Source organism: Corylus avellana, chromosome 10, assembly GCF_965113065.1.
Source record: "Corylus avellana chromosome 10, dhCorAvel1.hap1.2, whole genome shotgun sequence".
Classification (NCBI taxonomy): Eukaryota; Viridiplantae; Streptophyta; class Magnoliopsida; order Fagales; family Betulaceae; genus Corylus; species Corylus avellana.
In genome coordinates, this window is record NC_142499.1 from 19,259,899 (window position 1) to 19,282,089 (window position 22,191).

The following is a 22,191-nucleotide window of genomic DNA, read 5'->3' on the forward strand; positions in this document are numbered from 1 at the left end:
CTAGTAACTTTACTCGTAACGAACAACTATATATACATTTGAAATTGAGATGGTAAAACTAAATAATTTATACTTCAATAAAAAAAAAATAAAAAAAATGGAACTAGGCATATGGGAATTCAGCTAGGGGCATGCAAAGTCATGTACAAACAGACAAGAATAGTAACGGTACTTATATAAATAATAATAATAATAATAAAATAGTAACGGCTACAAACAAACAAGAATAGTAACGGCAAAGATGCCCCTTTATTAAGAGAGGTTGGCGACATAGGAAGGCGGCAAAAAAAAGGCCGGAAAGCTCACGGTTTGGCACCACTATTTATAGTTTTGAGTGCATGTTGTGGATGAGGAAGAGAGAAAATTCAAGATGGTGGTGATGAATTTCTTGTGGGTGATTGTTGCAGGTTTATTGAGTGGATGGGCTTTTGTATTTTGGTTTCTCAAGAGAGTGAACGAATGGTATTATGTTGGCAGGGTGGGAGAAATGGTATACTCTCTCCCTCCAGGTGATTTGGGATGGCCTTTTCTTGGGAACATGTTGCCTCTCATCAACTCTCTAAGATCTGGTAACCCTAATGCTTTCATCTATAATCTTGTCTCCAGGTCTCTCTTTCTCTCTCTCCCTCTCTCTCTTAATTGTGTTCGTATTTACATTGAATCATTGGATCAGTGGGTCCTATGGAACTACTGGTTGATTTTTAAAAAAGTTGGACTGGAGAAGATCATTTAAGCTCTCTCTTTTAAGTTATAAGAGAGAGTGGATACCTGAGTATTAAATGTTTATGTTTAAGTTGTCTACTTTTATTTTGAGTATGAATAGGATTCAAGCAAAACTTAGATGAGCTATATATGTGAGTTATTTAATTTACAGCATGATAAGAGGAAAGCAATGGTAACACATGACTGGCTATGACAAAATTTAAGAGAACATTTAAAAACTACTTGTTTCAACTATATTACTAAATCTTTGTATCTCTGTATAAATAGGAGTATTTTGTAATATAAATATCATCAAGAATAAGAGCACAACCTAGTTTTATTGGGCTCTTTCCTAGTGGTTGACGTAGGTATATAACTTCGAACTATACCCATAAATATTTGTCTCTATTTTTCTCTTTATTCATCTTTTCCATTTAATTTTTCATTTTATTATGAGTTTCTTCATGCTATTAGAGCCATCGGCTTATTACATCAGTTTTGAATCTCTAATAGCTGTGTCGACTCTTGTTTTTCTTCTTCTGGCGGTTCTGGTGGGCAATCTCATGAACATATTGTGATACTTGCCAAACTAGATCTTGGTTCAGCAAAAAAAAAAAATAAAGAATTTCTTTTCACCAATCTCAATTCTTTTATAAATAGGAGTCTTTGTATTGTAAATATTAAGAATAAGAACACAATATAGCCTTATCAGGCCTTTTCTAGTGGTGGACGTAAGTGTCTTAACACTTAGCCACCCATAAATCTTTGTGTCTATTTTTCTCTTTATCCCCCTTTTCTATTTAATTTTCCATTTTATTATGAATTTCTTCAATATTTTAATTCATTTGTACAATTTACCATTATTTGTCTAAAAGAATCACAAACTGATATATATGTTAAGTTGGATATGCAGATTTGGGAAGACTGGCATCTACAAAACACACTTGTTTGGTTGTCCAAGTATCATCGTTTGTACGCCTGAATTATGTCGGCGTGTTTTGACAAATGATGAAACCTTCGGACTTGGTTATCCTAAATCCGCCAATATTTTAGCAGGGAGAAAATCCCTACACAATACATCAAACGTAGAACACAGGCGTCTACGGCGAATAATCGCAAATCCCATCAACGGACATCAAGCCCTAGCAATGTATATCAAACATATAGAGGATGTTGTGATTAATTACTTGGATGAATTTGCTAGCATGAACAAGCCATTTAATTGAGTTATTCACAGAAATGAAGATGCTTACCTTCAAGGTCGTGATAAGCATTTTCATGGGCTCTGTTAGTGATTCTACTTTCAGGGCGACGCATAAATTGTACAATGATTATCATCAAGGACTATTGTCCATGGCCATTGATATCCCGGGGTTTGCTTTTCATAAAGCGTTGAAGGTAAAATTTGCACTATGAATGATTTAAAAAAGTATATATTATAAGATCAGATGGCTTTTATATATACCTTTTCTTCACCCAATAATAGCCATTCCATCCACAAATTTGAGAAGGAATACTTATTTCTTGGGAAAAAATCTTACTATATTTTCATAAGCAAGAAATATTTTGAAAATTAAGGAAAAAGAGAAGACACAATATATATCTACTAGGTATTTTATCTCAAATATCTTAACCATATATAATATCTAAAAATTAAACTGACATGAAAGGATTAAGCAGATGGACACACGCGAAATATATGAAATGCTATTCTATACTGGTTTATATTAAGATATACAAGAAGAATTCTGACACGTATTTTGATTATTAATTGCTTTAATATTTTTTAAATAAATGCTAATGGTATAAAATGATATATAATTGTTATAAAATTTGTTCTATGTTTGTTCTTGACGTGAAGGGTCTTATGCGTTAGAGAATATGCAAACTGAGATTGTCCCACATTACTTAAGTGTAGAGAGGCTTTGGTTATTGATCTGTATAAATAAGCATCTTATGTAACTGTCAAATCATTAAAGGAAATATGTAGCCTATTAAGACTTTAATTGTAGATGTAGACTATATGCCGAACTATCTTAATTTATGTGTCTTTCTCTCTTTTCTCTCTTTCTGTATTATTTTTATTCCGTATTATGTATTTCTACAATATGAACGTAGGTAGAAACATTGTTATATAAATTAGAGTGATGATATGGTTAATTTTATTGCATGATCAGGCAAGAAAAAAGTTGGTGAAAGTCCTTCAATCTATCTTGGATGAAAAGAGGGCGAAGGCTAAAAGTAACGATGAACACAAGGGAAAGAAAGATATGATGGATTTGCTTATAGAAGCCGAGGATGAAGATGGTCACAAATTGGAGGATGAGCATATCGTAAATTTGATACTCATTTCCTTTTCGGCTGGTTTTGAGAGCTCGGCAATGGGTGCATTGTGGGCAATAGTACACCTATCAGAACATCCTGAAGCCCTTAAAAAGGCCAAGGTATATATATATATATATATATATATATATATATATATATAGTTGTGTGCGTGTGCAATAATCTAATTAAAGAGGATGGATGGTGTTTGTTTAAACCTCAAATGCTATTCATATTGTATTGAAACTAAACATCATGGATTCAAATCCCCATATTCATGTGGATGCCCATTGATATGAGCAATTGTTTACTTCATTTTCCAGGAAGAACAACAGGAGATCATGAAGAGAAGACCATCTACCCAGAAAGGATTGAGCCTTACGGATATTAAACGGATGGAATATCTTGCAAAGGTATGGATTTTTCTGGCTTCTTCATTCTTTTGTTGATGTTTTTTTGACTTGGACTAGTCCACATATTGCAAAAATAATATGATTAAAAAAGTACTTTTTAAGCTCCTTGACACAAATATCTGTAATATAATGGTCAAACATTACTCCACACAAGAAATGAAAATAAGCGCACCTTAAACATGTTCTTTATGCTAACACTATTTAAATGTGCAAAAGCAACTGCTGGGAAACCAAGTTTTTGGTTTAATTTGATGTTTTTGGTGCGTAGAAAATCTTACAGCATTCTGTGAGTGAAAATACTTTCCCTTTCTGGTCTTCTATGAGTATGGAAGTACTTAGACTCTGGATATTATGGGTATCGCTTTAGTAGCATGCTCAACCATTGAGAGAAGAAATGTTGGAGACCCAATAGCAAATATGCATAGGGAACAATTACATCAAATCTTGTTTTCAGTGCATGTGAGGTATCGTATTATATTCTGCTATCAATGCTATGTATTACATTTCTAACACCAAGCAAATAAGATGAAATGAATGGTTGAAACTTAATTATTGGTGTTCCCAGTTCCTCCGATGACTTTTTTCCTTGTCTTGCAACCGATCCATTGACTAGTTCGGTCATCCAAAAATGTGCTCCAACACTTATAAACCAAACGCCAAATTCATTTGGAAAAAACAAAAAAAAAGAAGGAGAAACTTCACTAAAGACCCCTGAACTTCTACCTGATTTGATAAATCCACCCTAAACTTCAAAATCTCTTAATTTAGTCCCTTGAACTTTCAACTGCTCTCAATTTGGACTCCTCTGTCAGATTTTAAACATTACATGACATTTATACCCTTGACTTTTGTATAAAATTTTAACTTTCAAAACGTTTTTTTTATTTTAAAAAATACAAAAACAGAGATATTTTGGTCTTTTTTTTTTCTTTCGTATTTTTAACGGCTAAAATTTACGGAGGGGTCCAAATTGAGAGTAATTGAAAGTTCAGGAGACTAAATTTAGAGATTTTGAAGTTTAGGGGGGTATTTCAAAACGGGTGGAAGTTCGGGGGTCTTTAGTAAAGTTTTTCCAAAAAAAAAAAGAAAAGGAAAACTTTACTAAGGCCCCCTGAACTTCCGGCCGATTTTGCAGACCCCCCTGAACTTCAAAAACTCTCATTTTGGACCCTTAAACTTCCATTTTCTCTCACTTTAGACCCATCTGTTAGTTTTCATTGTTAAATGCCCATTATACCCCTACCCAGCCCACTTGAAATTCCAAAAATGCCCAAAACTACAGCACCCACCCCAGCCCAAAACAACACCGTTTTGGGCATTAAATTTTTTTTTTAAAAAAAAAAAGCAAAGAAAAAAAAAATGGAAAAAAGGGGGAGAAGGATCGGGCTTGCCCAAAATGGGGTGGTCCGGCCACCCCATTTTGGCCAAGGGGTGGCTGGAGCCACCCTGATATTACTCCTTTTTTTTTTTTTTTTTTTTTTTTTTAAAAAAAAATTAATGTCCAAAACGACGTCATTTTGGGCTGGGTGAGTTGTAATTTTTAGGGATCCAAAACGGTGTAGTTTTAACGAGGGGTATAATGGGTATAAAAAATTTAAACCGTTAAATCTAACGTTGAAAACTGACGGAGGGGTCTAAAGTGAGAGAAAATAGATGTTTAAGGGTCCAAAATGAGAGTTTTTGAAGTTCAGGGGGGGTTTGCAAAATCGGCCGGAAGTTCAGGGGGCCTTAGTGAAGTTTCCCCCCAAAAAAAAGGAAACTTCAATTTGGACACCCTAAATTACCACCCTTTTGACATGCCCCCCTCAAACTTCAAAACCTCTCACTTTGGATCACTGAACTTTCAATTTCTATCACTTTGGACCCCTCCGTCAATTTTTACCGTTAAAACTTTTAAAAAGACAAAATCACCCTTCAATTTTCTTTCTATTAAAAAAGAAAAAATTGAAAAAAAATGAAAAATAAAATTGAAAAAAAGGTACAAGGTGGCCCAACTGTGGGTCACCTTATGATTTTTTTTTTTTTTTTAAATTTTAATTTGAAATTAAGGATAAATTTGAAAGTTTATAAAAAGTTAGGGGTATAAACGTCATTGTCTAATTTTTAACTTTTACAATCTAACGGAGGAGTCCAAAGTGATAGAAATTGAAAGTGCAGGGGTCCAAAGTGAGTGGTTTTGAAGATTGAGAGGGGCATGTCAAAAGGAATGGTAGTTCAGGGGTCCAAAATAACGTTTCAAAAAAAAAGAAAAAAAAAAGGTGTATTCTAACCTTTATAGTGGTGTAGATACTATCACCAATAATAATTTGGAGAACAAGATACGTACTATCACCAAATAAAAGTACAACAAAATAACCATAAATAATAAATAAATCATATCCTATATATTAATGCTACCAAAAAGTTGTGCAAATCTAAATGTCTCATATCGATCAAATGATCCATAAAACAAAGGGGACTCCAAATGTTGGGTTGTGTTACTAACCCTCATGACAGAAGCTTAATTCAATGCTCATTAATACATGTAGCAAGCAGAATATTAACTCCTATCTTTGATGATATATATATAGGCAATTGATGAGATGTTGCGCAAAACAAATATCTTGTCACTATTCCGAGAGGCAAAAGCAGATGTTAGCATCAATGGTACGTAATTAGTCATGCATGCCCAATGTTTCCCTCATCACAAATTAATATATTTTATGGCTCATCAATAAGGAGAAAGTAATTAATAATTATTTGTTGTCAGGCTACACCTTACCAAAAGGATGGAAAGTTTTGGCCTGGACTGGAGCTGTTCATATGGATCCAGAAACTTATGAAGATCCACAACACTTCAATCCGTCAAGATGGGATGTAAGTGGTATATATATATATATAAAGAGCGGATGTCACAAGAATAGTGCAATTTTGTTTGATGATCAAAAGACACTTTAGTTTTTCTTTAATCGTAAGAGGTAAAGAATTTAGGTGAGCTTTTTCTTCTTTTAGGTGTTTTAATTACTGTTCTACACTTTCTATTGTTAAAGATTGTAAAACTTTTTATTTTTTCTCATTCGTTACGTTTTATACCTTTTGTTTTTGTTTTTGTTTTTTAATTATTATTATTCCTTTAGCCTATATTTATATATTTCTTGAAATAATTGAATCTTAATTTATCTCTCTTGCAATAGAATATAAAAACCAAAGCAGCGGCTTTCATTCCCTTTGGAGCAGGAAGCCGATCTTGTCCTGGAAGTGATTTGGGCAAGCTTATCATATCCATTTTTCTTCATTATTTTCTCCTTAACTACGAGTGAGTTTCCTCAACCCTTAACAAATATATGAGCGACATTCCTTTCTTTTCTTTCTCCAATATATATATATATATATATATATATATATATATATATATATATATATATATATATATATATATATATATAAAATTTGAAATTTTGTTCACATGATCTACTAAACGAGGTATTCTTATTCTTATTATTATTATTATTTTGGGGGTGATTTTTATAAAAATATTGACTATTATGAGTGCAGGCTCAAGCGAGTTAATCCAAAATCCCCACTACGTTACTCACAAGGACCAATGACCGATGACAACTGCCTCGCCGAAGTCATAAAAATCCCGTAAACCACCGCAATTAATACGTGTAATGCTTTGTTTTGCTACATCTTTTAGTGCTGAGCATACTTAGTTTACTTATCAATGCCTTGCACTATGTATTAATTGTGTATGAATAAATTGTTAACTTATTACATACAATATCGCATCAGCTATGTATATTTCAAAAGATGAGATGCCTTCGATCTTATTTATATCCTTTACATAAAAGCTTTTTGATGCATGCAGCTTGACGTTGTGGGTCACAAATACAAACAGCAAGTACGAAGCAATCTGTCTTAAAAATATTGAGTCTATCAAGGATCTAAAGAATTCTTCTCAAAACATAGAATCCATCTAACATTTGAAGATAAAATATAGAAAAAATTCAAACTCTGAGCCTTTTTGTTAAAAAACTGACAAAATATATAAAAGTTGCGTTCTTTGGCTATAAACATGTATTTATAGGCCCCCGAACTCCTAACCCTAATAATAATATGAAATAAGTCAATTTTAACAAATCTGCGTCGAAACATTTCTTCGTTTGTAGACAATAAAAAAAAAAACTAAAAAAACAAAAAAAAACATGACTTTTATTATCCGTTTGTAGTCCCATTCGAACAGACTAGCGAACGACCCTCTCTGGAATGCTCCATTATAGAGAAGTAAGCCATAGAAATCTATTTTATCAAATTCAAATCACAAGGACTAATTTTACACGGATGCAAATTATAAGTACAGATTGATTTTACATTTTTTCATGACCTTGTATGGCGTTGTTACTAACCCTTATGCAAACACCTATCTTTTCATGATATAGGTAATTGATGAGATGTTGCACACAAGTGTCATAGGGTTATTTCGAGAGGCGAAAGTCGATATTAGCATGAATGGTAATCAGACATGGCCAGTATTTTCTAACTTTTTATTTTCCTCTTATTTATAATATGGGTCATCATGCAAAAGTTATTTATTTTCAGGTCACATAATACCAAAAGGATGGAAAGTTTTGGTTTGGTTCGGAACTGTTCATATGGATCCTGACATTTATGAAAGCCCACAAGATTTTAATCCGTCAAGATGGGATGAAAGTGGTATGCTTAGATATGTAAAACATTTTTTTCTTCTAATTATTTGGTACATATTATAATTTTTTTTTTTTTTTAATTTCTTTGAGATATTTCTCAAAATAATTGAGTAATTATTTCGATTGTAATAGAAGATAAAAGCCAAAGGAGGGACTTTCCTTCCCTATGGAGCAGGAAGCAGATCTTGTCCTGAAAGTGACCTGGCCAAGCTAGCTCTAGTCATAACGATTTTCGTTCATTATTTTCTCCTTAACTACGTACAAGTGAGTTTCCTTAACCTCGATCTTCAATATGTACAACTTTATTTTCTTTTCTTTCTCCAAGGGAATAAAACATCATAACGCACAATATATATATACATGTGTGTGTGTGTTCTACTAAAAATTTAAAACTCCCTAGAAAATCAATTGACTAATTAAGGAATTTTACTTCATTTTTAGTTAACATAATCTACTAATGAAGTATCTTTTTCTTTGGTTTATTTTTAGAGAAATGCTAAAGGCCCAACTTTTTTCCCCAACAAAAGTCCAACTTTTACCTTTTATTTTTTTTCTAAAAAAACCAAAATGGAAAATGGAAAAAATGTCTGAAGCAACCCTATCTATTTTTGGTCTTTCTTTTATTTAGTATTTTTAAAAAAATGAAAAATAGTATTTTTCTTCATAATAATGACATTTTCTTAAAAAAAAATACCATTTTTCATTTTTAAAAAAATACCAAATAAAAGAAAGACAAAAAATAGATAGGGTTGCTTCAAACATTTTTTTCATTTTTTATTTTATTTTATTTTTTAAAAATAAATAAGGCAAAAGTTGGACTTTTGTTGGGCAAAAAAGTTGGGTCCCTATTATTTTTATGAATATATAATACTTTTTATTCTTAAAAAGGTTTACTATTATAAGTGCAGGCTTAAGCGACTTAATCCAGAATCCCCGCTACGTTTCATAATGGGACTCATGTTCGAAGACAACTGCCTCGCTGAAGTCACAAAGATCCCATAAACCATCCTAATATACATGTGATGCTTTGTTTTGCGACGTGTTTTCCTTGCTTTTTAGTAATAAATGCCTTGCGCTACGTAATAGCGTATGAAAAACTGTGGTTAACTTATAATATATATCATCATATTAGCCTTGTATTCCAAAAATGATGCCTTCAATCTTATTTTCATATACGTACCCCTTACATTGAAGCTTTTTAAAGTTCTTACTTGATTTGATACAATAAGATGTTATATGTTCTATTTGTTGCAAATTTTTGTTTTATTATTGAGAGGTGGTGACTTCTTTCTTTCTCTTCAAATTTGAACAATTAGTTGAAACGTCATATTAATTATTGTTAATTCTTCCTGTGTTTAACTTCTATAGGGATGGCTAAATGTTGAAAATTTATGTGGGTACATTACTCAATTATATCATTTCTACCCAAATAAAAAAAATAAAGATAGAGGTTGAAAAAATTCATATATATATATATATATATATATATATATATATATATATATGGGATGAAGCATGTACCAATAATGACATAATTGATAATGATACATAAAATAAGTGTATATGAAAGTATGCAAAAAATGCAGAATGATCAGTTCAATATTTGGTGACAAACTAGATCGTCATTGGTATGTTAAATGGTGGGACAAATTCCCACAGACTAATGCTATTGTTGATATCGTTAAAAAATTGGCCCAGATGCCAAAAGTCCAAGTTTCACCTTCTAATATTGCGGCTAAACTAGTAACCCCAGTGTTTTCTTATCTTCTCCTACTCTCAAGGAGATCACTGCTGCTGATACTGCTATTGTTGCTACTTCCTCTGGTTCTTCGAAGGAAAAGTCTTCTAAGAAAAAGGAGATATTAAAAGCCTTTTTGAAATCGCTCGATGATAGTTCTGATGAAGATGGTGAAGAAGATTCTGAAGTTCTAAAGCTATTGTTGATCCCAAACGGGAATGGTTTGGGAATTCTGGTTATGGCCCTGATGATTATTTTTCTGGACGTGAAGATCTGTAACATTATTATTGCTATGTCTTCCACTACTGCAATTGCTCATACTGCTGATGTAACACCTCGGTCTCATATTGGGAAGATGAGAAGAAGCCCACATAGAGTGGGTGGTTTATAAAGATCGTCATGAGTGCTAAATTCCACATTGCCTAGTTACTAGGTGAAACTGGGTTTTATAATAAATTCTAGGAAAGCTCCAAATTGACTAGTCATTTTAGGGTGATAGCGCAGATATGGCTAGCGCTTTTCCCTAGGTCGTTACAAGTGGTATCGGAGCCATAGCCCAGCCTAAGATGGGGGGAGCATGCACAAGCCCCATGAGGGTCGCTAGTGAGGACACTGGGTCCTAAGAGGGGGTGATTGTGACGTCCCACATTGCTTGGGCATGAAAAAAATGATGTGTTTATATGGAATATACTCTCTCTAAATGGTATGAGGCCTTTAAGAGGTAAACCCAATAATAAAACCGTGTGGGCTTGGCCAAAAACGAACAATATCTTACCACTTGAAGCAGGGGTGTTACATATGGTATCAGAGTCATAGCTCAGCCTGAGATGGGGGGAGTGTGCACAAGCCCCATGAAGGTCGCCAACGAGGACCCTGGATCCTAAGAGGGGGTGATTGTAACGTCCCACATTGCCTAGGCATGAAAAAGATGATGTGTTTATATGGAATATACTCTCTCTAAATGGTATGAGGCATTTTGGAGGTAAACCCAATAATAAAACTGTGTGGGCTTGGCCCAAAGTAGACAATATCATACCATTTGGAACAGGGGTGTTACAGCTAAAGCCATTATCAATACTCTACTTTTCACTATTGGCGATGCTTGCTGCTTCGTATTATTGCTCTGATTTTATTATTGAAGACTGCTGCTTTACTTTTCACTATTAAAGATGCCACTTCGGAAGACATTATTGTTGTTTTTACTATCAAAGACTGCTGTTCTACTTTTCACTATTGAAGATTGCTGCTCTGCCCTTTACTATTGGTCTTTTGTATGCTGACAATACAATGTTAATTTTCTTATTGTAAATTTTCTTTTACCTATTATAATTCCTCAATAAAAGACGAGTCTCCTCCTCATTGCAAGGCAGAAGTTTTCAGCCAAACACTAAACTCATTCTGCATTTGCCTTGCTCTCTGTTTTTGTATCTTGCTTTGGTTTTAGTTCCTTTCCTTGTATTCCTTCCAGTTATTACTTCTGTAAGTGTTATCTTCTGAGTTATTAATAAATTTGCAATTATTAAATCTTGTTATTATTACTCCTTTATCTGCTCCAATTTCGCGCTTACTCTTAAAATTTTCCTTTGATAATTTTCTGCGTATCATTATCAATTATATCATTATTGGTACATGCTTCATCCCATCACCCCTTGGTATCATATATGTATATATAAACAAAAAAAAAAATCACCAAAACAACATCATTTTGGTATAAGGTTTATCTTTACTTTAGGGTTTTTGTCTTTCTCATCATGGGGTATTTGTATTTAAATCTAATTTTTTATAAGTAATGTTAGGGATCATAGTTTTATTCTCTTAAAACTGATGTGGCTTTTAAAATCACTATTAAATTTTAGATGAATTATACTTGAATTTTGATCCAATGGTGATTTTTAAAAACTAATATGGCTTTTAAAATTACCTTTAAATTGTAATGTGGAATAAAGATATGGCTTTCTTCTAAAACACTAGAGCTTTAAAAAAGAAAAAGCACTAAAATAGACCCAAAACAATTTCAAAATCGTTTAAATAATGCCTTAAATAAAACACTATAATAGGCACGTAAGGATCGGACCACCACTCAAAATAACAGTTCTATTCAATGGTTTAGCTTAAAAATTGCAAACTAAGCTTCAACCAGATTGGGCTATGAAGAATATGAAAAGAACTTCAAGATTTTTGGTTAATAGGTTTTGTGTGATATGATGTTTTCAGCTTAAAGTATTTTGGTGCTCCAATTTGATGTGGCAAGCTGTTATTGGAGGGTACACAATACGTTTTTATGCCAGGTCCTATCACTACAAAAAAACAATTTTTTTCTGACGTGAGTTTTCTGACGTGTTGGGGTGTCTGACACGTCAGAAATTTTTTCTGACGTGGCGCTTCTGACGTGCGTCGATTGTCAGAAGCATAGGTGTCAGGAAAATTTTTTTCCTGACGTGCCAGTGGGTAAAACGTCAGAATTTTCTGACGTTCCACTGTCCCACACGTCAGAAAATTTCCTGACGTGGTAAAACTGCCACGTCAGAAAATTGATAAATTAAATAAAAAATTAATTTTTCGTTTTTTTAATTTTTTCTGGAATTTTTTTTTTTTAATTAAAATTAATTTTTAATTAAATTATTATTATTTTTTTTTTGGGAATTTCTCTGCACGGTAGTGCAGATCTGCCATGGATCTGCCATGGCCACTCCCTCTCTTCTTTTCTCTTCTTTTCTCTCTCTCTAGCTAGCTCTCTTCTTTTCTCCATGAGCTCTCCCTTTTCTCCATTTTCTCACTATCTCCCTCTTCTTTTCGATCTCCATGGTGCAGTTCTGCAGGTTTGAGTTTTTGAAAATATTTTCAAAAACTCAAACCGAAAAAATCTTCAAAAAATTAAAACCAACCATCAAAAAATCAATCTAACAAACCCAAAAAATCTTTTTACCGATCTTCGATCTCCTCTTCTTCTTCTTCTCTTCTCCATTTTTTTTTTTTTTTCCTTCTTCTTCTTCTTCTCTTCTCCTTTTCTTTTTCTTCTTCTTCTGCTTCGATCTGCTGCAGAAGCATATGCTTCTCAATTTTTTCCCTTCTCATGAGAGGTGCTGTGCAGTCGGTGCTGTGCAGTCAGACATGCAGGAGAGAGAATGCACATGTGTGGGGAAAATAAATGAAGAGAGAAAAAGTTGAGGGTGAAAATAAAAAGAGGGAAAAAAAGTTTAAAATCCCGCCTATTTTTTGAGTTTTGTTGGGCCACTTTTGGTGATTTTCTGACGTGCCAGGTGTCGCACGTGAGGAATTTCTGACGTGCCACACATGGCACGTCAGGAATCTACTCAAAAAAATAATAAATAATTATCTATATATATATATATATATATATATATAATTTTGCTGACGTGGCAAACTACCACGTCAGCAAAATTCTGACGTGGTAGGTCTCACCACGTCAGCAATTATATAAATGTTTATCTTTTAAAATCTGAAATATTTTCTTGACGTTCAAATATTTTACACGTCAGAAAAAAAATTTCTGACGTTTTAAATTTTAAATGTCAGAAAATTGCTGACGTGGCAAAAAATATGATACTGTAACCACGTCAGAAAATGCCTGTTTTTTTGTAGTGTATAGAAGTTAAATTCAAGAAGAATTAACAATAATGGGACATCATAATGTAGAGAACATCATATTGTATCAAGTTCCATTCAAGTAAGAACTTTAAAAAGCTTAAATGTAAGGGATGTAAATAACATTGAAGGCATCTCATCTTTGGGATGCAAGGCTAATTTGAAGATATATATCGGTTAACCATTTTTTTCATATACTATTACATAGTGCAAGGCATTTTTTACTAAAAAGCAAGGAAAACATGTCGAAAAACAAAGCATTACATGTCTATTAGGATGGTTTATGGGATCTTTGTAACTTTGGCGAGGCAGTTGTCTTTGAACATGAGTCCCCCCGTGAAACTTAGCGGGGATTCGGAATTAAGTCGCTTAAGCCTGCACTTATAATAGTAAACCTTTTTAAGAATAAAAAGTAGTATATATTTATAAAAATAAACCAAAGAAAAAGATACTTCATTAGCAGATTATGTTAACTAAAAATGAAGTAAAATTAATTTCTTAGTCAGTTTATTTTCTAGGGAGTTTTAATAGAGCATATATATAAAATAAAGTTGCACATATTGAAGAGGTTGAGGAAACTCACTTGTAGTTAAGGAGAAAATAATGAAGGAAAATGGTTATGACAAGCTTGGCCAGGTCACTTCCAGGACAAGATCTGCTTCCTGCTCCAAAGGGGAGGAAAGTCCCTCCTTTGGCTGCTTTTAACTTCTATTACAATCGAAATAATTACTCAATTATTTCGATAAATATCTCAAAGAAATTAAAAAAAAAAAAATCACAATATGTACCAAATAATTAGAAGAAAAAAATGTGTTACATATCTAAGCATAACACTTACATCCCATCTTGACGGATTAAAATCTTGTGGGTTTTCATAAATGTTAGGATCCATGTGAACAACTCCAAACCAGACCAAAACTTTCCATCCTTTTGGTATTGTGTGACCTGAAATTAGATAACTTTTGCCTGATGACCCATATTATAAATTAGAGGAAAATATAAAGTCAGGAAATTATTGGCCATGTGTGATTACCATTCATGCTAACATCGACTTTCGCCTCTCGGAATATCCCGAAGAGATTTGTTGTGCGCAACATCTCATCAATTACCTATATCATGAAAATATAGGTGTTTGCATAAGGGTTAGTAACACCACTGTACAAGGCCAGGAAAAAATGTAAAATCAATCCGTAGTTATAATTTGCAACTGTGTAACTTTAGTCATTGTGATTTGAATTTGATAAAATAGGTTTCTAAGGCTTACTTCACTTAAAAAAAAAAAGAAAAAAAAGAAAAAAAAAAAAGGGGATAATTCTGTTAGCATTTCTAGGAAAAGTCAATGTTACGTGGCTACTTAGACACATTAACGAGTAATGCAAATAGTCCTCAATATGTTCATTTTCTGTCCCTCCAAAATTGATGTGACTTTAAAATCATCATTAAATTTATGATAAATTACTATTAGATTTTGATCCATGATGATAAATTCCTATATCGCAAGAGAGATATAGGAAGGACTTCTAGCATTACTATACATCATCACAATAATAAATAACCATTGCAATTTTTATGTAGAAACAAAATCACAAAAATCCATTTTATAAAATTTTCAATCACATTGGCTGCTTTTGCATTTTTTTTTTCTTTATTTTATGCCGCATTTGATGATAGACATTTGTATTTATCCATTCTTTCATTAGCATTTGATATTATTTATTTTATTTATATGGTTATTTTGCTATATATAGCTTTATTTATTTTAGCCTATCACTAGTATTTGATATTATTTAACAACTTATTTTTATTTATTAATTTATTTCTTTAATTTTTTTTATATATTTTAATTTTAAAATAATGTTGATGTCACATGGGAGAGACATTTCCGATTGTGAGAGAACTTGATATGGTGGGTCATTAAGGTTTTTGGATGAAAAATTGACAAAAGTACCACTTACGTTTATGAGATGTCCACATGTACCATTTGTGACAGTTTTGTAAATTGAGATGACTACTTAATAACGAGACAAAGCATATGAAATGAACAAGTATTTAATCTCTATTTTTTATTTTTTATTTTTTTAAAGATATGCGCCAGGCTAAGTCAAATAAATGGACAAAATGAGAAAAGGAGATCCACAAAAGGATCCAAAAAAGGTAAAAAAAAAAAAAACCATACCGCAGCAAGATATTTCATTTGTTTAATATCCTGAAAGTTCAATCCTTTCTGGGTAGATGGTCTTCTCTTCATGATCTCCTCTTGTTCTTCCTGAAAAATGGATTATACCAGTGAGCATCCTCATGGAGGGGGATTTGAATCTAGCTAGGATCTTTAGTTTCAATGCAATACAAAACTTTCGATGGAATGTTTATATTAATCATTCTTTCCAACTATATATAAGAATTAAGCTCTATTGCCTCTTTATTATTCAGATTGGATGCCTACCATGGCTTTTTTTAGGGCTTCAGGATGTTCTGATAGGTGTACCATTGCCCATAATGTACTAGTTGTCGTGCTCCCAAAACCAGCTGCGAAGAAACCGAGCATCAAATCTACGATATCCTCATCTACAAATTTTTGACCATCCTCATCCTCAACCTCCATTAGCAAATCCATCATATCTTTCTTTCCCTTGTGTTCATCATCACTTTTAGCCGTCATCCTCTTTTTGTCCAAGATAGATTGAAGGATTTTCACCAACTCTTTTCTTGCCTGATATGCATTTAAGCCATTATCAATCTTATTTGATTATTTGATTCATAGTTAGATGAGAAAAAAAAAAAAAATCTTATATATCAAATAAGAGTAAGTTAATATATATATTACGACATCACTTCTAGCCCAAAAGTTTAAGATAATAGGCTTGAGTCTACTTATGTATATTAACTACTTCTTTTTCTTTATACTTTATCAATGTGGGAACACAAATCTCACAAGTGTATGTACAACACATTGAATGCACAAACATTTATATTAAAAAAAGTATTAAAGCAATGAAATAGAATATAATATATATATATATATATATATATATATATATATATATATATATATATTAAAAGAAGTCAAATTTTTTTTAGACTTTCTTGGGATGCAACATTGAATTTGGAATCACATAAAGGTTCATTTGCAAATCTGTCCGCACATTTGCGGACACAAGGTTTAATTTTTTTTTTTGGATATGAACGCACAAGAGGGAGAGGGGAGATTCGAACTAATGACCTCTATTTTATGAGGCGTGATTCCTAACCGATTGAGCCACATCTTCGAGACGACACAAGGTTTAAATTAACGTCACAGAAAGATCCGTTTGTAAATGCTTCCGATCCGCCTGGACACATCCAGGGTTATAAAATAATAATAAAAATGGTAAAATAATAAAATCATTTTTGGCATCCAAGTTTGAAATGAAATATATGACTGCAACTACCTATGTCTTGGGAATAAAAATTTCTAGAGATATAGATTCTAAGTTATTATACTTGGATAAAAAAAAAAAAAAAAAAAAAGTAAATGAAAAGGGAGTTTAAAATGCTTGCCATGGATAGTTGTAAACCACTAAGCATGTGACACATGTTTGCAAGGGTCAAACATGTGTCTTATGGATGAGACTGACATAGCAGAGTGGAAGACTAAGTAACAACAATCAGTAGCATATGCGTTTTCTGACCAAAATATAAAACAAGCCCGCATGCTTAAAAGAAAGATAAACTCCGCAGCGTGTTTGAGAGAAATTATTTGACTTGATAATAATTCAATTGAGTATGTGTTTTACATTAACAAACCTACATATATATAGAAGTGAAATACTTGTAGAGAAAGTAAACGTAATCCTAATAATGAAATGAAATAACTAAAGTAAATCAAATCAAAGTAAGGAAAGGAAATAAAATCCTAATCAAATAAAATCTTTTATAAATAAAATCTTAATCTAAAATTGACAATAAGTTGGAATCGTGATAAATATTTCCTTTTGCACTTCCATTATCCGAGAACGGGTAAAATTATGATCAAGCAGCACTGCTCAAATATTTTTGATATTTTTCTTATTTTCGTTTTCACTGAAAATATGGATAAATGTCGTTCTACATCAGAGACACAAATTGAAGAAATAAAAACAATCCATTATGCCCAAGCTATGGGTAACCTTATGTATGTCATGATAAGTACGTACTAGATTTGATATTTGTAATGCGGTAGGATTAGTGAGTAGATATTAGTCAAATCAAGGAAGGACAGATTGGCAAGCAGGATAAACGAATATTTAGATATTTTCAAGACAAAAAAAAAAGAAAAAGAAAAAAAAATAATTAGGTTTTGGATTGGGTGATCTAGAAATTAGATGATACGCAGATGCAAAATTTGCAAGAGATGCAGATGACATAAAGTCCACTAGTGGATATATGTTCAATATTCCTGTTTGGTGGAATGATTGTTTATTGGTTAAGTAAGAAACATAATTGTGTTGCAAAATTCATAATGAAGAACGAGTATATATTGCGCATCACTATATTAAGTAATGAAATATGGATTAAATGTTTTGTCGACGATTTAAATTTAGGTATACTTAGAAGACTAATCAATATATTTTGTGACAAGAACTCCACTATCTCATTTACAAAAAGTGAAGAACATAACTCCAAAGGCAAAGACATTGATTTGAATTATCATTATATTCAAGATATAGTAGATAGAAGTGAAATTAAAGTTAATTATATTCCCTCAACCAAGATGGTGGCCAATCCTATGACCAAGGGTTTGCTTGTGGATCAATTCAGTGCGCATGTAGTGGCAATGAGACTAAGAAATACCTATGTGATAGCCAAATGCATGGGTTAGCTCATAATTGGAAGCATCCGAGGATGCTTGGATGAATGGTGTTATCCACTTCTGCCCGATAGGGGCATGATTGATTGGTTAAAGGCAAGCAGATGACACTGACGAGGTACTTACACGAATATTACAACTCACATGAATGCAAATTCCACTAAGAGGGATTGGGTTGAGACTAGCTAGGTAATATCTATGCTCTGAGAGTGTAAAAGATGCTGATAAGGTATATTAAGGAAAATCTCAAGAATAAGAGCTTTAGAGGAAGCACTTGATCAAATATTCGACCTAGGTTAACACATAGACTTGTGTACAAATGAAGTCGTCAATTGTGGTATGAGTGTGACTATGTTCCCAGTCACAGAGAATCAATGTCATTCTCTTAGAAGATAGTGAAACAAAGTCCATCTAATATGCTGCGAGTGGGAAGGTAGATGATAAAGGGTTCAGTGATTAGATAAGGTAGTGAAAAAGTATATATGCATACATAGGGTCTGTCATGATCTGATGCCAATCTATGAAGGCTCACAAACAAGCTAGAGTTGACATGGGTTAAGTATTGGTACCAAAGTCATCATACTTAACTAAGTTTATCACATAATGTTATAGTGTGATTAAGTGCGTAGGAGATGATGATGTATATGGGATAACCACACTGTTACAGTGTGGTCATCCCCACACTTTCTCCCCACTTTCGTACCATCTTCTCTTTGTTTTTCTCTAAATTTCAATTCTAACATGCATAAATGATGATATTTTGAAGAATACAGTGTTTTACGTAAATTATTCATATAATAATTAAAGAAATTTTACCTTGAATGCTTTATGGAAAGCAAACCCCGGGATATCAATGGCCATGGAAACTAGTCCTTGAAAAAAGTCATTAAACAGATTCTGTGTCGTTGAGAAAGTAGAATCACTAACAGAACCCATGAAAATGTCCGTCATGACCTTGAAGATAGCCCTCTTCATTTCTGTGAAGAGCTCGAATGGCTTGTTCATGCTAGCCCATCCATCCAAGGAATTAATCGCAACGTCCTCTATATGTTTGACATATAGTGCTAGTGCTTTGTGTCCGTTGATGGGATTGGCGATTTTGTGGCGCAGACGCTTGTGTTCTACGATTGAAGTATCTTGTAAGCCTTTTATCCCGGCTAAAATATGGGTGGATTTAGGATAACCATGTTTGAAATGTTCGTCATTTGTTAAGACACGCCGACATAATTCCGGCGTGCAAACGATGATTGTTGGGCTCCCTAACAGGTGGGTTTTGTAGATGCCTGTCTTCCCGTATCTGTATGACCTCCAATTAAACATATGTCATTTTGTGATTCTTATAGATGAATAGTAGTAATTTTTAGTGAGGAAATAAGATATCACTTGAATACGTAATCTGAAATTTCTTTCAACCACCATATATAATATTGTTTCTCCCTTGCAGGGTGCTTGTAAACTATCCGAACTGTAAAGGAATCAAACTTAAATAAAAACTTAAGTTCATTTATTCAACTTATATATATAAGCTCAGCTTAAACTCTACTAGTATTCGAAATAAAATTATAAAAGTTAAACTTGAACATTTAATATTTAGCTTAATTGGTTTGACTCAACTGTAGCCTAGTCTCTTTTAATTTAAAACACCCATTTGTATCTTAAATTCATACCAAACAATTAATATCAGAATTTATCCAAAACTTATAATCTGATGAAATTAATCCTGATCAAATATGGATGCAAGCTTAGTTATTATCTAAAGGGGGAAAAAAGAGAAGAATTTGTTAGAATATTTTGCAATATTAGCTAGTAATGATAATTAAAGAATTGGAAAATTGAGCCAAAGAAATCGCAAGGAGGCAAGCATTCATGAAACTTTATTACATATAGAGAGTGGGATCCAGATCTTTTCTGAAGTCTTTAAAAGAGAACAACATATTCCAAAGAAAGTTTCAGAGAGAGAGAGAGAGAGAGAGAGAGAGAGAGAGAGAGAGAGAGAGAGAGACCTGGAGACAAGGTTATAGATGAAAGAGTTAGGGTCACCAGCTCTTAGACATTTCATGACAGACAACATGTTCCCAAGAAAAGGCCATCCCATATCACCTGGTGGGAGAGCTGGGTATGCCATTTTTCCCACCCTGCCAACATAATACCACTCGTTTACTCTCTTGAGAAACCAAAATACAAAAGCCCATCCACACAAGAAAGTTGCAACAATCAACCACACAAAATTCAACTCCATTTTGAATTTCCTCTCTTCCTCGCTCACAATATGCATTCAAATGTATTGTGGTGAGGGTGCCAAGTTGCAAATTATATATAAAGTCTGTAATACCTCCTTCCTATACCTATCTGGCTAGGTTTATTATGTGAATGGATGCATGAACATTCATCTCAATGTAATTATAGGTGTTTGACTTTTTTTTTTGGTTTATTAATATATATCACGGATGCCGTTACAAAAAAAAAGGGGTGCTTTAGCGGTATAATGTATCCCGGGGTTTTTTTATAAATGCCAGGCAAAACAACAGTTTGTTGTATATCTTTCAATAGGATGGAAATAAGAGAAAAATAAGCTGGCATATCTTTAAAGGACAGAAATTACCAAGTGTTTATAAAAATTTAAAATGCACATTAATTTTTTAACCTAATTAATCACAGTTTACTAACTTAGACTGAATTTAATGTGCATTTTAAATGTTTATAGACACTTGGCACTATTTTACATGGGTTAGAGAATATTTCCTCCAGACTGGTTTGGAGGAAATTTCTGTCCATCTTTAAATAGGCCAGAAATAATAGAATACGCCAGAAAAATAAACGATACGATAATAAAATTCACACTTTTTGTGGTGTATACACATCTACCAGGAAATATCTACCAGGAAATAGGTTTTTTTTTAAAAAAAAATTTTAATTTTATTTTTTTAATAAGAAATCTCATAGTTTTTTTGGTAAAACAAGTGTCTATAAACATTTAAAATGTACATTAATTTTTTAACTTTATTAATAGCAGTTTACTAATTTGTACTAAATTTAATGTGCATTTTAAATGTTTATAGACACTTGACACTATTTTACATGGGTTGAAGGATATTTCCTCCGGACTGGTTTGGAGGAAATTTCTGTCCATCTTTAAACAGGTCAGAAATAATAGAATACGCCAGAAAAATAAACGATATGATAATAAAATTCACACTTATCGTGGTGTATACACATATGTCAGGAGAATTTTATTTTATTTTATTTTTTTATTTTTGTAAAAAAGAAAAAAAAAAAAAGAAATCTCGTAGTTAATGTTAAAACTAATGAGCCAAAACTGAGGAAAACCAAACTGTTTAGGTGTTTATACAGCCCTGTTAGTGTATATCAATTATGGCTGTAGTTAGGCCCTGCTTTCTTTGGTCGGTATTGGAATTAATTTTCGTTCATAAGAGAAAAGGTATTTTGTCAATATCTCAACACCATAACAATACTTCCATGTCTGGTTTTACTTTGGTATCATATATTTATTCCTTTTCATGATGTACTACTTCATATATATATATATATATATATATATATATATATATATATGTTATAGTGTATTTGTTTTACTCCTTCCTTACTGGGGAACAGACGTTAGAATATTTTGGAGCTTATGATCAGTATCTTGTGTGTGTGTGTTTAACTTCATATATGTTTAGTTTTTGCTTTTGGATTCTGCTCCTTTGTGTGTTTTTTACTGGAATATTCACTAGGACCTGCCCAAGTCTTGATTCTGCTATCCCTAGTCAAGATGTCACTCATCAATTCTGCACTCATCATCTCCCTATTAAAAATTAGTGTGATATACACTCATCAATTCTGCACTCGTGGTTTCATTTATCTGACATAAGCTTAGTCACTTGCAAATATTTACTT

At 32.7% G+C, this 22,191-nt stretch overlaps 2 protein-coding genes across 2 annotated transcripts; one reads left to right on the plus strand and one right to left on the minus strand.

The window, feature by feature from the left end:
• The first annotated feature begins 340 nt into the window (after positions 1-340).
• LOC132162420 (7,8-epoxymelianol synthase CYP88A51-like) lies at positions 341-11,097 on the plus strand. The gene is given in 11 exon segments (XM_088511426.1): positions 341-606; positions 1,616-1,922; positions 1,924-2,100; positions 2,880-3,146; positions 3,348-3,437; positions 6,008-6,083; positions 6,187-6,293; positions 6,611-6,732; positions 6,972-7,061; positions 9,867-10,188; positions 11,002-11,097. Coding segments are annotated over 11 exon segments (1,890 nt in total). The 5' UTR covers positions 341-370.
• A 2,948-nt stretch (positions 11,098-14,045) lies between these two features.
• LOC132162422 (7,8-epoxymelianol synthase CYP88A154-like) lies at positions 14,046-20,530 on the minus strand. The gene is made up of 7 exons (XM_088511320.1): positions 20,295-20,530; positions 19,108-19,588; positions 15,910-16,176; positions 15,643-15,732; positions 14,500-14,575; positions 14,305-14,411; positions 14,046-14,171 (listed from the first exon to the last, which is right to left on the minus strand). Exons 1-7 carry the CDS (start codon positions 20,528-20,530, stop codon positions 14,046-14,048), a joined length of 1,383 nt encoding a protein of 460 aa, XP_088367446.1.
• Positions 20,531-22,191: the final 1,661 nt, after the last annotated feature.

Coding starts and splice junctions, on each gene's coding strand:
- LOC132162422 (XM_088511320.1), bottom strand. CDS start 20,530: ATGGAGTTGAATTTTGTGTGGTTGATTGTTGCAACTTTCTTGTGTGGA. Junction 16,177..19,107: donor CTTTCCATAAAGCATTCAAG/GTAAAATTTCTT, acceptor AATGCATATCAG/GCAAGAAAAGAGTTGGTGAA. Junction 14,576..15,642: donor AAATGAAATATCTTGCTGCG/GTATGGTTTTTT, acceptor TTCATGATATAG/GTAATTGATGAGATGTTGCG.